This window comes from Anomalospiza imberbis, chromosome 3 (genome assembly GCF_031753505.1).
Source record: "Anomalospiza imberbis isolate Cuckoo-Finch-1a 21T00152 chromosome 3, ASM3175350v1, whole genome shotgun sequence".
Classification (NCBI taxonomy): domain Eukaryota; kingdom Metazoa; phylum Chordata; class Aves; order Passeriformes; family Viduidae; genus Anomalospiza; species Anomalospiza imberbis.
Genome location: NC_089683.1, coordinates 19,067,233 through 19,087,565, shown reverse-complemented (window position 1 = coordinate 19,087,565; position 20,333 = coordinate 19,067,233). Strand labels below are relative to the sequence as shown.

General features: G+C 36.8%; 1 protein-coding gene across 19 annotated transcripts in view; it reads right to left on the bottom strand.

The window, feature by feature from the left end:
• Positions 1-20,333, bottom strand: part of MYT1L (myelin transcription factor 1 like) — a 316,920-nt gene that overhangs the window by 55,728 nt on the left and 240,859 nt on the right. For 10 of the 19 annotated variants that reach the window (XR_010997011.1, XM_068183536.1, XM_068183538.1 and 7 more), the window contains 8 exons: positions 19,799-19,889; positions 17,410-17,517; positions 14,006-14,217; positions 7,899-8,146; positions 5,408-5,644; positions 3,613-3,734; positions 3,188-3,250; positions 2,621-2,689 (listed from right to left, as the gene is read on the bottom strand). Coding sequence is in view for 18 of the 19 variants with exons in the window: in XM_068183536.1 (XP_068039637.1) it covers positions 2,621-2,689; positions 3,188-3,250; positions 3,613-3,734; positions 5,408-5,644; positions 7,899-8,146; positions 14,006-14,217; positions 17,410-17,517; positions 19,799-19,889 (1,150 nt within the window). In the remaining variant the exon portion in view is untranslated. The remainder of the gene's footprint in view (positions 1-2,620; positions 2,690-3,187; positions 3,251-3,612; positions 3,735-5,407; positions 5,645-7,898; positions 8,147-14,005; positions 14,218-17,409; positions 17,518-19,798; positions 19,890-20,333) is intronic. The other 9 variants (XM_068183543.1, XM_068183544.1, XM_068183545.1 and 6 more) reach the window with 2 other exon arrangements.

Here is a 20,333-nt window from a genome sequence, read left to right as displayed (position 1 = left end):
CCTCACACACAATGTAAATGAAGTACTTCACAGTTCAAAAATTTCAAAATCAAATTCTCTTATGTAGCTTTGGTTTAGCTGCTTTGTGCATGCACGTTACATTTACATGATCACATCTTCTTCCATCTTAAGCAGAGAACAAGAGCATAAATGAGAGCTGTGTAAAGGATGCTGCCATCCATAGGACTCCTACTTCCCTGCTTTCAAATATATGTGGGAAATGCTAAGAAGCTTTATTTCTGTCTCTGTACCAACTTCACAGGATGTAGAGACAGAGGACAATAAAAATATAAATGTGATGAAGGCAGGAGATGGGCTGATCAGACAAGGGAGCTTGAGACAGGGAACAAAATGATGAAGAAAAACAGGACAGAGTAAATGGGCCAAGTGGAAGCTGGGACTGATTAGAGTTTTGGGATAGAGAAAGGACAGTATGGCTGCTCTGGAACTGGACTCTCCTGCTTTTTCTGCAGAGTTCATCCCTTTTCACAAAGGGTCAATTACATTACATAGATCTGCATCTTCCCATAACTCCAAGCAAATTCAAGGCTTTGAACATATACAGTTCTCTACAATGTGAAGAACTGACAAATTGAGTCTTAAAAGTATCCAAGTGAGCAATCAAAATTATATACCTAAATTTCTGGTTTAAAATGAAGATAATACCAACCCTATTTACTTCAGAGTATAACTGCAGATGAAAAATAAAATATTTTATAACTAAATAACTAAATATATTAGGAAACACTCAGTGGTGATGGTAGTGACAAATGTGTGAGTGAATTAATAGGTCTATCCTCAGAAGGCAGTTTGAGAAAACTGGAGTGAATAATAGACAGAGCCTCACATGGGATAATAAAGGAAAAGAGAAGAAATTCATTAGTTGCTTATGTAATGATTACTATCTGTCCTGTGCAATGATTTACTTTGTTATCCTGTGGAAAAATATATGATCAGAAAACAAAGAACTGCCGTATAGTACAAATACAAAGGAGAACTGAGTTAAGTAAGCCTGCTTAAAATTCTGCCATTTTGAAACTTAACAGTTTTATGGGTTCAACTGGTATAATGATAACTGCTAAATTAATAATTTATGCTAATGAATAATAAATAATAGATTTTGCACCTAAAATATTATTTTAACTTAAAGTTGCTTTTTGCTTAGGAAAAACTTGAAATAAGTAGAGAGAGTGTCATGATATAGAAGTGGGACCTCAAGTTTAGGTGTTTTGGGATTTTTTTCTTCCTGGTTTCTACCAAGCAGCCTTGACTGCAGATGTTTGAGAAAAGCAGAGAAGATGAAGTAATTCAGAAACAGCTTCCTAAGATAAGTAGAAACCTTATAAAGGGTTTGCTTAAAATATTCATGCTGCCTCAAGAGTCTTGACTGTGTTTTGCTTATGCATTTACATTTCCTCAAACTTCTACCATTTGACCCGTCCCAACCCAAAATCTGGGTCCAAATCTGAGTTTCTCTGAGGTGTGCATGTCTTTCTCTGCTTATACTTAAATGTTTTCCCTGATCTCATTTACATCCCCTTTTGCCTATTACATATTCTTCTGGCAGCATATATCAGCATGACCTAAACTAATAGTTTCAAAACATTATTTTTTACTTTGTGGGAAATCAGCTGTAAATTTTCCATGTATTGTTTACCTGTAGCAACTAGATTAGGTAAAACTAGAGAGCAATTTTACTCCAGCAGTTTTCTCATGCTTGCTTTCTTATTTTTCCCATGGTTTACATCAAGAGTTGTTTGGGTTTTTTTTAAATCAGCATATGTACTGAATTCAAGAAATGTATTGTAAAAACAGAATACTGCTAAGCAGTATTGGCAGCATGTGGTATCCATTCATACTTTCCTTACTGAATTTTCCTCATTTCTTGAGCACATTTTTCCATCTTTACCAAATTACCAGCTCAGGAGCACCGCCCTGTCATAGCACTAATAAATGCTATAGTTCTTCCACACAAAGAGTTGCAGTAGAGCATATGTGCAGGAAGACAGAGCAAAGCTACATCTCATGATTCTCTAACATTCGTAGGTCAAAACTGTTACTCCAAAGAACTGAAAGGAATGGTAAAGAACTCATTTTAAGCAGAGGATAACTAAGTAAACATTAAAAAAACATAGTCACATGAGAAAATGCATTAGGCTGGTAGCAATGATACGAACCTGGGGAAAATTATGCAAGCTTTTGGGAAAACCAAATTGTTCTCCCTCCAACTGTGTCTGAGAAACTGCAATGCTTTACTGCTTGTGTAATCAGAAGTGTTTCATCAGTCTGATTGTATGGGAATTTTCTGTTCTAACTAGCAATCTCAAAGTTCAGAAAAAAAAATTGAATAGGAATTCAAACATTAAGATGAAATTCCAGAAGTTCTGTCTTTTGTCCATTCCTGTCACCTAATGGACACACAAAAGGACACACTAGATCAATAGACTTATGTACAGAGCCCCCCGTATGGAATTTCTAGAGACTTCAATACATGTTCCAAGCAGGATCAGCCCCTTCTGCAGCAGCTCTCCAGACAGCATTTCTAATTTCTGATACAAATTTACACAATTTGTGGTCAAATAAATATTTATAAAGAAAATATTTGTTCTTTATATCTTACTTGAGTTCTTGTGAGCTTGTGGCCAGCATACTCCGAATGCTTTTGTCAGCCAAGGGACAGCCAGATAAACTGTAAGACATGGCAGGACATACAAGTATGTTAACCTTCTCATTAACTGAACACTCCCAAACAAACACAACATAAAAATTAAAAAGTAAAAGTTTGTAATGCAGAAAAGCGATGGGGCAAGTGCTGTAATATTGAATTCCGTAATATAGTTAACCCTCTGAATATATTTAGTTATCAATATTACTTCCAAAATTACATACTGTAAATGTTCTTGTTTGTTTGTTTGTTTCTCTATGAACTAGAAAAATGTAACAAAAATATTGGAGATTCCTGGGTTAACTACTTAAATGCTTAAGGAATACTTTGGAAATTTTAGTAATCTATTTAAAAATAAAAGACGTTTATACAACACACAAATTAGCATGCTTTTAAGATCAACATATATTACTCAAAGGGTTAACACATAGTTCAACGTTTTACTTTGACAGCATTGTTGAGGTAAGCTGAAAACAATAAATTGAAAAGACAGAATCCACCATGAAAAAAATGAAGTCACACCTTCTATGTGAGGCGTAATTACCAGTCACATGACCACTCCCATCACACCCTGGTGTTGGACATCTGCCACCAAACAAAAACAAAAACAGCCAAAATAGTAAGTATGTTTAAAAAAAAACTTTTAAAAGTTTCATTGTTTCCAGTTTAGCTGCAATGACTGCAAGGGGTTGTAAGCATCCTAATCGAAAAGCTGCAAAATGAACAGGTTTAAATGAAAATGGCGTCTCCATACAATATAGCATCATTAAGAACAAGCAAATACACGTTAGCTTATCACTTTACTTAACTGGCAGTTTGAAACATTTATATGCTGCAAATGTTGCATGCTCATACTGCAAGGCGTATATGTATTCGTTGGTTTAAAAAAAGACAAAGAGAGAAAAAGTTAAAAGGAGAGAAATAATTTCACCTCACATTATGCTTACGTTATTAAATCCTTTTTGCTCTCTTTGCATTGAGGGTATTTGGGTTTAGGACTTGGGATTGTAACTTCACCAGGATACCTTCTTTCTTCAAGAGCCTCTTGGAAAGGATCCAAATCTTCCGGCTACAGGCAAATATATACATATTAATTTCAGCTAGAGAAGGTCACAACTTACACAAAATAATGCAAAGCAGAGTCATCAGATGGTATCTCCTTCTTATCCTACTCTGACAGAGAAAATTAATGAAATTATTTTATATTCTTTTACATACTAAACTTATGAATAATATTTGAATATTTTGATTAAGACTTCACAATATGTAAAATATTTATTTAATTAAAAAAATAAAAAGGAAAAACTCCAAGCTTTTTCTGTAGCTGTCATATCATTTTTCTCTAAAGACTCAGGTGTTTTCTCTAAAGTCACTGCACAAGAGAGGAAATGCAAAAAAGATGACTAAATGCAGTATCTTATGCATCAAAAAGCCATCTTAAATAGCATTTTTAAGGATTTAGAACACCTCAAAGTTGAAAGAGAAGCAATCTTAACATCTACACACATCATCTCAGTCTGGGATGAATCTCAGTGGATCTGTCTCGAGAGACAGAATGATATAATTTGTAATTAACTTTAGTGATGCTCAGAAATTCAAGTCTATCTATTTCAGGAATGCAGTGACTGAATGCAGGGATTCAGGGATTCCTGCAGATGGTGCTATAAACAACATAGTAAAAGCAGGGAGTTCTTACTCAGAAAAAACATGCTGGTTTACCTCACATTTCCTTGATAGTGACAGATTTCCTGCCAACTTCAGTGAAACTAATAGCAAAACTGTACCACCAAAGCTGGAATGCATTCAGGCTATCTAGTGAAAATGCCACTTCGTTACATATTTCAAAGATACTGAGAAGAGTTTTATGGTTTAATTAAATTGGCAAGAGATGTGCTAAACAAATGATTAGCCTAATTTTTAGCTATAAACCAACTAGAAGTCCTCAAACAACTAAATTGAACTGAGTGCGGGATTTTAAGCCGCAGAATGGATAAGGTTTAAAACCTGAAAGAAAAAAGCAGCGTCACTGAACCTTGTCAGCAGACTTCTTCAGTGTCCTGTCTATTCTGTTTTGAAAAGCAATAAAAATTCACTGACATATTTTCTTTACTTGCCTCTTCTGTTTAAAGGGTTGCTGCTGTCTTGGTGTTATAAGTAGAAAAGTAACACTGATTTCTTATATCCATTCTTAGTATTTTTGATAAAAAAGTATTTCATTAATGCAGGCCCTTTACACAGAGCTATCAAGAGCATATAAGTAATCTAGAAGATTAGTTGAAAGCTTACATTATACTCTGCTGCTTTGTTTAAATTGATCTCTAAGTAATACATGATTTCAAATAGCACATCATTTATGGTGTTCAAATTCAGGGGAGTATCTTGTCTTCAGAGCTGATTATCCTAGTACTGCACAGTTATGTCAACTTGCTTATACAGAGTAACATAATCTGGATATAGCAAAACATCTTTACTGCAGAAAATATTTGTTAACAAGATGATACTGTTAGAAAACATGATTCACATTCATGGTTCAAATGTTGTCGTATTGAACTTAGTCACAGATCAGATGTGTGCCAGTATGATACAGTCCTAAAGATTAACCAGCAAAAAAGTCCTTTTTGTAGAAAATCACCAGTTTTGTCACATACTAATTTTGCTTCCTATTTCCCTCCAAATTCCAGAAAATTAATGAATTACCAAAATTAGACTGCAACAAGAACTATAGAGATGAAAAAGACATACATTAATTTCTTTGGAATCATCTTCATCTATCCTACTTGGCTTCATTTTAGTGTAGTCCACTGGCAAGTCCCAGCAGTCACCCTCATTCAGTTGGTAACACCGGTTGTTCATCACAGCTTGTCGTTGTGGGGACATTGGCTCCAGTGGGGTCAAAATGGTGCAGCAACCATCTCGCTGCCTCTGCTTGTTCATGCTCAGATCCAACGTCCCATTTTCATCGACTTCCATATCAGGATTCTGTCAAAATAAGAAAAATATTGTTAATTCAGCTTCACACTAGAAAACTGCTACCTCTTCTTCAATCTGATTGCCTAGCAGAATGATAAAATGCTTTTCCATTCCTGTATAGATTGTAAGCATTGAGCCCCCTCCTACACATAGCATGATGCTGTTACACAACATTAATGCTGTTAAAGTAGATTTCTTCCTGAATGGCTAATTTGATGTTTGGGGGGAAAGGGGAGAGTCTTCAGTACCTTCTTGCCACTCAGCACATAAGTGTAAAATCTGATATATAAAGGAGAAAGCTCTAAAGGTATTTTCTTGCCGTTGTCTTTATGTTCTTCATTTATTCTGTGACAGGTGAAGTAACCTGTGAGGTAACATCTGCATAATTCTTGTTTTCAGTCCAGGCATGCATCTGGGTGATTGGAGAAACAAAAACCAGCTAACATTAAATAATATTTGTTTCTTTTTTTCTTTTACGTTAGCAGTCAGTGCTTGAATAGATAATGTCAGAAAATTAAACAGGGAGGTAGGGTACCAAAAGAAGTCCTTTTGGACACCATTTGTTAATGAGGAAATGCATTTAACAGCTCCTTCCCTTCAGATGAACATGTATTAACAATTAATGTACCAATTCTGATAACAATTTGTTCCAATTTCTGTGACAACTGGTACTGTGAAAAATGGGATGAGTATCGGCTCTTTTGCAGAAACAAACAAAGTGTTTAGATAAGGAGAAATAATATATATTAAAATGAACACAAAATTTTAAAACTACAGACAGATAAGATAAAAATGCCCATAGAGAATGCCTCATCTTTCCAAAAATGAAGTGCTCCATGAGAAATTTGGTTTCATTGTGAAATGAATGTGAATCTGACTGACTCCTTGTATGTCTGGTGACTTTCTTTCCTCTTGAGTAACAACAGAGTGGCAGGAAAACACTGCAAATGCAAATCTCTCTTTCTGAATTACTGCTTTTTGTTAGAGCTTATATCTAATTGCTGCTATCCAGCTAATTTAATTTAGAAAGTATTTGATTATCTCCTCAGACTCATTCCTTCAGTTGCAATATAGTGACACATTAGGAAAGAGGCCCTTTCTGGCTTAGACGCAGAAGATTTTTAGCATTGTGTCCCAAGTTCTCCCATCATACTGAATAGAGAAGAACCACATTTATTTACATGAGAGAAAGAGATTTCCCACTTGAACAGTATTAAATCAATTAATATAAAAAGCAGTGTTTGAAAACAAAGTCCATTCTGGCTTAGAGCATGATTATTACTAATACTTACTGCTACAGGTTTAGTTTGTTATGAATGATCATAACATGAGGCGGTTTGCACAATAAGGGAAAGCAAAGCTTTGTCTATAGGAGAAGAAGAGAACATGTCTGCCAGCTCAAAATCTCTCTACAAGCAGAATAAAAATGCTTCCTCTGCACTGCATCTGTCTGTTCAGCCATCTAGTGGTCTCCCGTAGGCAGTACTGTACTGTTTGATTGTGCATATTAAGTACTCATTTTTGAACAATTATCAGAGGCAAAACTTTAAAGTTAAAAATTAAATCTACTAAAATTTTGACGAATGTTAATAGTGCACTGTTTTTTCTTAATACAGAAAGCTTAATGACAAAAGCTTTTATTTGTATCTGTATGGCCATTTTATATGGACATACAGAACAGCAGTCACTCTGCAAGACTGTTATGCACATTTTAAGTCACCTGTACCAGAGGATTGGTTAATTTCAAATATATTATGCATTGACTTAAAAACTCTGGTATCACAGACAGGCAAGAAATTATACATACAGCACTACAGATTTCTCTGCACTGAATCTTACAAGCTTAGGTCCATTTGTGCCTTTTAAATGAAAATGAAGAGTTAAATCTTAATCTCTTCACCAAATGTATGAACCAAACTGCATTTTGCAAAAAAACCCCAATACACAAACAGTAGTAAAATTAGTACCAATTGAGCAATCCAAACATCTTTTATAATTATGGTAAGAGACAAATTTAAAAAAGGAGTACATGGTATCGGTATCATTAGTTTATAAAACCATCATGATTTCCTGTGATACTTGTGAGCAATTTGTATCTTTCTTTTGCTATTTTTTCTCCCTGCTTTAGCAGAGCCACCAGATTATGTTAATTTTGAGGGGAAAAAAAAGGCAAGATGTACTAAAGCTTTTCTCTCAATCAGGGCTGCAGAGCAAGTACAGTTAAGAGAAATCTTCATCAACAAACAGATTTACTAATTTTTACCCTTGCACAGAGATCCTGAGGCTTAGTGGAGAGGTTCTGAGGCATCTCCCTGCAGCGGGTGGAGAGATTCAGAATAGCAGTAGCAGCCATGTGTGCTGCCTCCATGTCATGAGTATAGTCAAAGCTGCTCTTGCTGCAGGTACTGCTGGCACTGCTGCCTCCACCACAGCTCATATTGCTGCTGCTGCTAGGGGCATAACTGCTTGTTGTGCTGCTGGTTGGACTTGAATTCTTACAGTAGCGTTTAGCTGTGGGAAGAAACATGACAAGGATGACTCAAAAGAAGGAGCATTCTGCATAAATGAAGAGGAAAACAAACTGCTGGAGGTGAAATTTATAATGAGGAACAGTAACCAATGCCAAAAAAAAAAAAGCCCGCAATAAGAATGATGGCTGTATTTCTTGATTTCTGTCTGTGAGTTTTATATGCTACATGTGCGAGATTGCATGAAATAACCCCCTGTAAAAATCTGCATGACATGATCATGAATTGTTCTGACAAACAGGCTGGATTTTGAAAACAATAAAAACACAAACACTGCTTTTACCCCACATATATAGTCAGACATAAGGTACAGTCTGCTCAGCTCATTCATTTTTAATAATGACAGGCAATGTAAAACTATGGGACCTTTTCCTATTTACATGAGGAACTGTTAGTTTAAGGCCTAGAACTCCCCAGAGTTACTGGAGATCAAACCCACTGCAAGGCTGATGAGCTTGGCCTCTGGGCCACAGCACTACCCATATGTCCTCAAACACCTCATGCTTCCTAAAAGCTTTATTTCCTCCTACACCACAGGCAAATATTATGGCACCGGTCACCCCAAAGACAGGAGCATGACAGGAGAAAAAAGGTGGTTGTCATGTGTTAGTTTTACCATGACTTGGACAAAGGCAGAAGCAATGGCTGTTTATATGGCAACAACAGGTACAAGTGAAAAATCCTCCCTCCCCTTTCAAACAACCTGAGCACCTATAACTCTTCATAAAACCAGTAAGGACCAAAGACACCCCTCCCTGCTCCCACTGTGGGCAGTGATGCTGTGACTGCCACAAGCCACAGGTGGCCACAGAAGAGCCAAAGCACTGCCAGTGCTCGCGTCCAGCCTATCTAAACAAAAGGCAGCACTGCTGCTGCTTCTAAGTAATGCTCCTTGCAACCAAAGGTATTACAGCAGTAAGGGCAAGCAGCCCTATTAGCCCACTTACTTCCCCAACCCTCTTCCCAGATAAGCTTTTTAAAAGTGTTTATAAAAATGCAAGAAAGTGTGAGCTCGTCTCCAAAATGTATAAGTTTATGTATTTTCAGAAAAAAAAATAGAAGTCAAGGTCAGAGGACACATCCATGCATATTACAGCAACTACTTCCCCTTAAGATGGAAATGTATACTGCAGAGATCATACCTTATAGCACAGTGTAACAATAACCAACTAGCATGCTGATTAGAGAGCTATACAAAAAAGGTCAGGCCCTAGACAGAGCTCTTCTGTGATGGGCTCAATTTAAATGCCAGGCTCTTCACTTGTATTTGTCTGAACAGACATACATATAATAATCTGCTCCCATGAGCACAGCCCATTTGTGAACCATGGGCTGCTATGGTAGGCAGACAGGGTTCAAAAGAAGTATCTGAAAGCAAAACATCTCTGCTAGAGCTTATGACATCTTCCTTTCTCTAAAGAACTGAAAAAAATCATGGCATTATTTTTACTGCAAAGGAAATAGTGTTTTACTTAAATCATAACAGATGGAGTTTTCTCAGGAAAGCCACATAATGCACAGGGTGTGATTTTTTTTAAGTGAAGTGAATGCTAAACATTCATCACATTTTTTTTTTGTTTTGAACACATAGTAGCACTACACTAGCAGGCTATCCACTAATAATAAATTTGTGAACTGTTTCTCAAGAGTTTCATTATTAATATAGTAGTCAGTAGTGGTCATTAAAAATTCAGCATTTATCCATTGTTACTTTGTCACAGTATCCAAGACATGCAAGAATTTTCCTATACTTAAGGAAGCAAGTAATTTAATAATTCAGTTTTTACTGTGTTATGTTAACACAGCAAGCACTCTGTGCCAAATTAGAACTATCTTTCAAAAATCATTGGAACAAATAAGACTTTTGTCATTTTCAGAAAATGTTAGTCTTGTTATAGCAGGTCACATTTAGACATGTAAGAGACATATTACATGTGAAATTTTATATATGTATATATATATATATATATATGAGAATGTGTGCTAAAGAGAGGGAGGGAAAGAGGGAGCTTTTATACATAGGACTAACCATCAGAAACTCATGCAGGCTCTGATACGGACTCCTCTGTGGCCTTGGTCAAACTACATTATCCCTTGAATTCATTTTCTCTACAAACAGAAAGTTGCTTCTAAAATTTAGTTGTGTTGTGATTCACTTGCAAAACACTTTGAAGATGTACTATACAATTATTAGCTTTCAGATTACCAATAATTTAAGCAAAACTTACTTGGAGAGAAATGGCCATGGTTATCTTAACGTTACTGCAGCTGTGCATTTGAAGATGAGTCACGTAACCCAGACTATTCATTTCACATTAGCTTTTCAGAGAAACAAAGATCGTCGATTTATAATGAATAAAATCAATCTGTTCACTAATGAAGGGAAAGCTGCATTGTTTCAATACCAGATAGTTCTGCTTGATACAATGCCCACCCCTGTGGCACCAGGTTTACGAAGCTCTGCAGTCCATCTATGCTTTGTAATCCAGAGTGAAACCAAATGTGAAGAACACCTTCCCCATTAAAAACAGACACAGGCCTAAACAGCTGCATACCCAAACTGGGCTTCCATCAGATTATTCCCAGGGGCTGATTACAAAGAACCTCTCAAAGTCTAAAGGCTTCTTTTACTAACTAACAGCGGGGGACTGGGAGAGATCCCAAACACAACAAGACAAAAGGAAGGTATTTGGAGTGGAATTCAGTTCTGCCCAGGCACCTTCATCCCCAATATGGTCTAAATACTGCATGTTTTAGTAAATTAATTGTGGTTTCAACATATTTTTTTACTTGTACAATAAAAGATTCATCTCACCTAATTTCAGGTACCTGACCTAGTCATTACAGGCTTCCTATATAGGCAGTGGAAAAAAATAGGAACTTTCAGGCCATGATTCACCTGACCAGTTTTAAACAAGCACTTCAGGAAAAGATGAACTAAATCAGAGAAGCATCTACCCTTCTTCTTGAATCTGAAAGGGGTGCCAAACTCAGCTGTCGGTGCTAACATTACAGAACTCTGGATATGGTCAGATAAATCCCACTCATAATAACATTTTTTCAGTGTTTTGACAGAACGACCCAGGCCTATTGGTGGGATGACAACAATTCCTGCCATCTCCTAAGCAACTGAAAGTGTTGCCATCACCACTGCCTGCTGTGTCCAGCTTTTCTTATCTTTACTGCTGTGTACCATAAGCCCAGCATCCAATACACTATGCAACTGCTTTCAAAGGAAAAACAAGCCCAAAAAGAAAAAAAAAAGTCAAGAATTACTAGATCACCCTACCCAATAATCCAAAGTATATATTTTCTGTTTGTTTTTCAGTAAACCATACTGTAAAAACTTATCAAGGAAACAATTCAAAGGAGCTATTTATGTTCATGTCACTCCCAACTGTACACTTACTGAAGATATAATCCCTTTCTCTGATGATGAAAATACCATACTAGCTGACCATTAAAAAAGAATTGACATGTGAAGCTATTGATTTTTCATATCCTTAAGACTACTTCTCTCATATAGTCAGAACCAAAGCACTGTTTACCTGCACATTCCCCCCAAAACCTTAGATGTACTTTTGGTTTTTTCAGGATGACTTTTCAGAACTGAATCTGCTTTTACATAAACCTGCTTTACTGACATACATAATAGGTGTGCCCTCTGGACCTCCATAAAGTCTTTAGTAGCAATAATTAATATTTTTATATACAAATATAAATCCACCTAAAAATACTGTGGTGTTTTTTCAAGTGGCTCTTTTAAGTGAAGAGTCTCTTCCTGAAATCTCTTTCATATTCAGTTATTTACAATAACTGTCAGCAAAATCCTTGTTCCATTGAAAGTCAATGCCAAAGTGTTTTAACAATTTCAGTGTGCCCAGGACTTCATCATTCTAAGAATTCAACTGATTTTCCTGAGCCAATTGCAGCCAAATACATTGGAGTACTTCTGAAATTTCAGAGATGTGAATCCTAGAGGTTTCATGAAAATCACTAACAGGGAAAAGAAGAACTGAAATCAGGCCCCACCTCTGGGACCATGTTGACAGGTCAGTCTGGCCAAACAGCACTTGGAACCAGGTGTAGTGTGCACTGTGTCCAGCACAGCCAGGAGCATGGAACAAAGCCATAGAGCAGCCTTTGTTGGCAGCCAACCCACTCCAGTGTTAACAGGCTTCCGCTGTTCCCAGCACACACGAGCCCCCTACACCAGCTATACCAGCATCAGTCACAGGTATGCAGTGTCCCTCAGTCCCCTGTGCTTACATTACTGAGCAGTGAAGCAACCTAGTCCCAGTCCTACAGCCAAGAAAAATTCCTATTTGTATCAAAGGAAGATGAGTGTGCATAAAGACAGTGACCTGTATCAACATAGCCTTTTATAATTTAAGGCCACTGTAAACTTCTGCTTAATGTTACATGTACTCTGAAATCCTGGTGGATTGGGAGAAAAAGTGGAGTTTGTCATTATTTATTGAAAAAGGGGTCTTAAATGAGAACAATATGTATCAATTGCTTATGCATCAGTAATTTGATCCGAAAATAAGCTTTTTCACAGGAACCCCAGCAGTATTGCGATGCTTTCCTTTCTACACAAGTAGACAGAATACATATAATAATATTTAATACCTAATTTACCTTATACTAATGTATACTCATTATCTTCCTAACCACAGTTACAGTTAGTGCTTTACTTTTAATGCTGTTCAAGCCCTTATACTAATAAAGACAAATAAGATGAAGGTATGAGGAAAATAAAAGTCTTTTAGTAAAAATAGTTTCCTTTCACAACCCTCTTCCATTCTGCTATAGTGCAAGAATATGTCTGTTAATTCTATGAGAAAGGAAAATATCCAAAATATCAGACATATGAAGGCAAGAGCCATAGTAATTTTCTATTTGTTCTCTTAACTACTTTTAAATGTCAGTCTGTATTCAGGTAATAACATAAATTTTTCTGTACAGTATGTTTCTTTCTGTTTTCTTAAACAAAAAATCTGACACCTGCCTGAAATTTCTTATAATAGTCACTGAGTAGTATCAAATATTTTAACTAAAAAAATAAACTGCTAGCACTCAAAAAGAAAAAAAAAGTATGGTTTAGTTTTGTATATATATATATATATATATATATATATATATATACACACATAGAATATATATGCATATATAAATGTATTGTTCTGAAAAATTCCTGATGTGTTCAAAACTACAATCCTTTTTAATCCTGTAGTTAATTTTTCTCTCCTAATAAAAAGACCTCTTGCCTGACTGATTCCATCCATTGTCTTCTCCTGAACTGAAGCTAGTATCAGGCTTCTCCTGAACATTTTAAATATGCTAGGTTTTCCAGGGAATTCAACCAGTGTATTTGTGAGGACAAAATAAGCAAAAATACCTCTTTAAGTATGTAGCAGTGATTTCTGAAGTGCAATGAGGCCCAGGTTTTCTACTTCCACATCCCCACAGAGCAAGTATGTTACCTTTCTGGGTTACCTGAACTGCCGCACGGAGGCGAGAGTCCTAATGTGACCCTTGAGGCCAGGTGTCCCACACAGTAACATAAGGATTATCTCTATTACTTAGCTTTTATTGCCATCTCAATACATCCCAGGAGCTTAATAGCTGGAGATGTCTTTTGCCAGTGCAACAATACTGAAGCAAGCACCGTATAAAAAACATTTATTTTAAAAGGCCTTTAAAATAACTTACATATGATAGCATTCCTCATAATACTGTATGAACATGAAAACATGTCTTATTTGTATGATGTTTACATATACAACAACATGATTAACTGCAAACTTGTCTCTCATGTATAAGAGTGTGCACCTCCTACCATCATATCCTTTGGGGGATATATCCCTGGATTGCACCTTGGGAGCTATGGCTCTCTTGCCATAGGCATGGTTGTCATAACTGTTATATTCAAACGAAGTCTTAGAGTATTTCTCTAGTTCCTTGGCCAAGTTGGAGCGGGGTGTGGTGGTGGGGACATTGTTTCTGTAGCCATACTGAGGGATCTCCAATTGCTTAACAAAGCACATGGGCCTAGAAATTAAAGATATGTACAGTTTGTTAGATGCAGTTCAGTTTACTATGTTTGTGCATATTTTATAGTTCAGATTAGAAAATCTTAGTTATTTCTTGTACTCAAGAGACAGCAATATATTATTGCATTTCCTTAGTTTGGTTATTTTCAGCAGACAAACAATATTTATTTCCTTGAACAAAGCCTAGATAAAATTAATTCTAATGCCACTAAATGTATCCTGCAGCTAAAAGTATTTTAAAGTTCTGTTTTAAAATACTTCAGTGTTTCCTTTTCCCCTTGTAATTGCACCACAAAGCAAACATTTTTTTCTTTTGGGAGGTGAATTAAAGAGGGGCAAGCAGACTGACAGAAGAAGTTTGGACAAATTCTTTAAATATCAAAAAGAAAAAGTAGATTGGGAAGCTCCACCTAATTTATGGAGTTTCCTCCATATTTCTTCCAACACAGTTGTTTGTATGCTGTTTTCTTCTGTGCTTTCAAAAGTAACTATTCCTGTTTCATCCTTCAATATACAAATCCATGTTCATCTTGAGAAGAGTCTCAGAAGCTCTGTTGACTCTGAGCTGCTGCCTTGCAGGTCCTGCTAATCCTTAAATGCAAGGTTCTGGCAGGAGCTGCAATTCCTGACACACAGGTGCACACCTCAAGGAAGGTCCTGAGAATGAATACAAAATAAAACTGTTTCAGTTAAATATCTCTTTCATTTAGGATGATGGAGGACAGGCAGAAGAAGCCCTGATTGATGTTATTCAGTCATTTGAGAAACTTGTGAAATCTCAGTGAAAGAACGCTGCAGTGAACTCCACTGTCACACCATCTTCTGCATGTGGACAGAGAAGTCATCAGCTCAAAGCAGGCAAACGAAGGCCAGATCCTGCAAACCCTACCTATTTAAGAAAGTGTTATGTGACTGGGTCCTAGGAAGCAACTGCTCCACAATGCTGCATGTCTACCTGCTGCATGTAGCAGGAGGTGAGGATGGTGAACAGTACATCTGAGGTGCTTCTGCTGGAATCAAGAAGCATATCTATTATTCTTCTTCTTTTTTCTTCTTTTTTCTTCTTTCTTCTTCTTTTTTTTTTTTTTTTTTTTTACTGCATTTATAACCAGAGGAAATGGAAGGAACATTCATAGGAACATAAATTCAGTTGAGACCAGAAGTATCATGTTGACTAATAAAGTGAATTGTGCTCAATGTAAAAAATAGGTTTTAAATATTATATTTTCCTGAATGAACTTATTATCATAAAACTTATTCAGGATATTTATGTAAAGATCACCCAAAAATCATATCAGTCATACTATTCCCTTTGATTTATGTATGCTTATTCCTTTAGACACTTGTTCCCCACAAAATACAGTGGGCTTATTTATACAATGAGCTGATATGAATAGTTTGATCCTGTTTCAAGATAAGCAATATTTAACCAAAAACCTGCAATTCAGATCTTGAACATTTGGTGCAAATCCAAAATTTTAGTGGAACAGAAGTCCTATGAATCCGATTTCTTTTTAACTAAGAACTTTCAAATGCAGGTGGGATGGAAACTGGGATGAAGACAAATATTCAAGATTTACTCTTAAAACATCTCCACCTGCCTGCACGCAAATATTATAAATAGCTGCCAAGTTCATCTTAAATACTTCAATGACTTAAAGGTAAAAGGGAAGCAAGAGACAAGATGAAAGAATTACCTGACTTGCCTATAAAACCTGAAACACAAGGCAGCTCACAAGTGAAGTTAAGATGGCAGAACAATCCTAGGGAGTTTGCCAGCAAACTGGGTGCTGCTTTTGAGCAGTTGCTTTCTATGGCAACTAACTTCAGTGGCTTCTCTGTAATGAGCAGTGGTAAAAGCCATTGCATTTTTGATCTGTCTTTTTCCATCAAGTGAGAAACTGTTTTATTCCCTCAAAGAGTGGAGTTTTTTTTACTAATGGGATTTGAAGAACTCTTCTCTAAGAAACCTCTGTGGGATGTTATATGCCAAGCTGTGCAAACTGAATTAGGGGCAGTTAAGATAAAGCCCATCAAAAAGAAAATCTGCGGAAGGAGAGCATAGTCAACAGGAATGATGAAAAATCTTCTGTAGATGTGAACCATAATTCTATCTTCCCAGCTCCATGGAAATACTGGTTTTTGAAAAGACCATCAAGATTAGATGAACTTTTAAGAGAATATTCGAAGAATGGTGTTGATAATACTATAGAAAACTTTAAGTAGCCCAATCGGTTCTTAAATCTAGAAGACAGCTAAAGACTGAGAACTATGGGATAAGTAGGAAATTCTGGGAACTAAAGCTGCAGCACTTCCTCCACGCTCTTTGAGGTAGCTGGGAGGGATGTACCTATCCCAGCCCACAGATATTGCAGTATCCATGGAGAAATTCTGCAGCTTTTGGGGCATCATCAGCATAAGGCTGGTACAATCGTGCAGAAGTTTGATTGCTTTACATGCATCCTTCACACTTCAGCTCCTTAGAAATAATATTTTTTCCACCCATATATCTCAAAAGAGGAGACAATAGCACAAAGCTGGATGCAACTTCAGATAAATACAGAATCCTACATGGATGAAGAAAAGGAGTATAATCATATAAAATTGGTTAAAGGTCCCTTCCATATGAAAATTTAGACAATTCTTCTCTCTTTCTTTTCTTTGTCCTTCCTGGCAGAGAATGGGGGGAAGACAGACAAAGAACTAAGCCTGATGTTATTTTGGAATCTAAGCTATACCTGGTACTTTTCCAAATGTCCTGCCAAAAGTTTACCGGTTTGGTAATGCAGATAGGGCTTCTGGTTTAATTTAAACTGATATTTACTAGTAAAAGCCTGCTGAAAAAACCAAGACTTACCGGTAAATATTAGTTTATTCCCAAAAGATACCAACTTTTTTCACACTGTTCTTAGACTTTGCACTCCAGCAGTCATCTTTACACCAAACAATGCCTAAGACAAAAATGAGCTTTTCAGCTTTACATGTATTTGCCAAAATAATTACCAACCCTCCCCCATGAAAACTGAGTGGGAAAAATACACTGTGAGAATTGGATCCAGAAGCCCTAATTCTAACTCTTCTTTAAAGGAGATATATATGTATATACAATGTATATAAATATAAATTCTCAGATTAGGTGAATGTGTGATGAATTCTGCATAAGAATAAGTATTATAGTGATTTCTAATACCTTAAAACCCGATCTGATGCCTGGTTTGATTTTGACACATCACAGTTCTGATGCTTCTCTTGAGCTTTAGCCAGTTTCTCTGCTGCAGCAATAGGACATCCAGAGAGGCTGCAATTACAGAAAGGAAATTTAATTGTCTTGTCCTGCATAGTTTCACATTATAGCACTGATCCAATTACTCCTTCTCCTCCTTAGCCAGCATCAGGAAGAATCTGAAGGAAAAGGGTTTCCAAAAATGTTTTGATCATGTGTATTTTCTTTAGAATAGACTTCTTTTCTTCTGCTTTCAAAGTTGCATGATAAATCTTACATCTGCTCTTCTTCTCTCACAGTACATGGGTAGATTATTCATGGATGTCAGCCAGGGAACATACCAGTAGGAGAGGAGAATATAAACTGGAATCTACTGTGCAGCTCTGCTAGCAGACTTGTGACCTTTATGCATCTACAAATGTTGTCAATGAAACGGCTCCTGAAGACAATTAAATGACAACACCATATAGGCCAAATCTTGTGCTGCTTCACACCTCATTCAACGCCATTAACTCCAATCTTTTTGCTAGGCATATAAATGAGTGCAGAATTTTGCCTTGGGTTGCTAAATCTACATGTCAACTGTTAGTGTTTGTTCATGAATTTCAGCCACTAAAGTATGCTTTCTATTAGTAGATGATGTGAAATGAAAAGCATTTCTGCACTGGAAATTCAATTAGATTTGCTAATGCTGAACAGTTATTGACGTGGCAATAATAAGCCTGAATCTTATGGAAGATTTAGAACTGAGAAAAAAAAATATTGATGCCAGCAGATGGTGCTCTTAGTGAAGCTGTAAAACCCTGTGACCTGACAATGGAGGGGTTCCTTTCCTTGTCACAGTCTATTGCATGCTTATGTGACCATAGCTCTCTGTGCTCTCCACAGGAATAGAAATTAAAGTGAAAGGCAAATCAGTGCATTCCCAGATGTTCCCTTATTTACAGGAAATAAGTGAAAAAAAAAAAAAAGAAAGAAAAAAAGTGAAGTACATAAAAATGCCCCAAAATCTGCAGATAGAGGTGAGCACAGACTGCAGAGTGCTCCCCCCTGGCCACCCTCGCTGCTCTAATTCTGCAGAGGGTGAGGGAACTCTGTGCAGCTCTGGAGCCATGCCAGGGGGCAGCTGCGCTCCACTGACATGCTCTTCCTCAGACACCTCAAATATTCTAGTGGCTATTCAGCCAGAAGTGAATGCTGCTTCAAGCAGCAGTAATTCCCATAAAGCTTTCTCAGAGGTTTCTGCTGCATCTACTTGCAGCATCACTGCAGAGAAGGGGTACCAGAGCTTATTGCAGGCAGGCTGGTACCCACAAGAGTCTTCTGGGGGAAATGCAGCTGATATGAGGGGCTGTAGTAACCCAGAACTTGGTAAGACTGAATGTCCAGTACCTGTACTCCCTTAAGCCTTCATGCTACAGTCAACAGTAAAAAGGAATTCAATAACAGGAACATTGCACAGTTCCTTTTACCCTCTTATCCTCTTAGATTTTCTGGATTTTTAAAATTGTAAAGTAATATGCAAGATTTTATTATTTTTCTGTGGGAAAATTATGACATGCAGAACACTAAAGTAACGTTTTCAAAATTTGTTTGGCAGAATTTAATTTGCAGTAGTATCCCTTCCCTAAGAATCTATTACTAATTTTAGGAAACTATGGAAAAGTTGCTTTTTTCCCCTGATCTTTTTTTTTTTTACGAGAATACTTACTTCTAATAATTCTGCCTTCTCATTTTTAAGTGTAATGAGACATGTTCTTAATGTTTCTTAAACAGCCAAGATTCCCATTCAGTTTTAGCTGGATAAGTACTTAGGGGTTAAGACTGGTCAGTAAGAAAGTTAACACCTGTGTATTTAAAATGATGTTCCTCATGTATTAAAAAACTCTAATAATTTAGGATTAGTGTAGATTTTTTTCATGGACTAGAAAAAATCTCTGAGGAGAGTGAAGTGTGAGAACAAGAACTCTGTCCTAATCCTGATGTTGCTGAAAAAATCTTCTTTCTCCCTGCAACACACCCATGAGAAGTCATGCCACTTGTTTTGTACAAATGCTGTTTAGCAAATATCAAAACAGAAAGAAAAAAAAAGTCCACTCAAAAAGCTAAGCTTGCTTAAAATGTCTTCCGTGGATCAATTCATCCATACGACAGCAAACGCACACTCGTTCTCCTCAGAAAATACATGAATAAGTGTTACTCTTTAAAATGGATAAAGCACACGAAGCACCATCTGTCAATCCTCAGAACAGAACAACGACACACACTCACTCCCCCCCACCAATGGACTGCTAGAAGGGCTGCAGTTCGGAGGCACTGTTCCCTCTAGATTGGTGTCCAGCGACGGCATCCTTACCTTCGGTGGGAATTCCTGTTGCTATTTACGTGGCCCCGGCCTGTGCAGCCTGGTGTAGGACACTTAAGAACATTTTCATGCATGGCAAGAACTTGACAAGGAGAGTAAGAGAAAACAGCAGAGTATGAAAACAAGAAAAAAAAATCAAATCCCAGTATATATGAAACCATTTTAAAACAAAGCAGGATTCATTAACAACCAGCATTCCTCAAAATACACGTGACACACATAGCCAATAAAGCCTGATGAGGAAAGTAAGTATTGTGACCCTATGCTCATTAACACAGGGCAACAGTGAAAGTTATGGAGGTAACAGAACCTATAAACAAATGCATCTCTGGTGCAACAGTGAAGCAGAAGACGCCCAACATCTTCTTCATACAAAACCACTGAGCAAAGATCAGCTCAACAGTAAAGGGTGAGCTAGCAACCATACAAAACAAAATTACAGACTGGAAAAATTCTTTCAGAAAATGTATGTATTCTTAATACATAGCTTTAAAAACACAGTATCAAACTCATGAACTGAAAATCT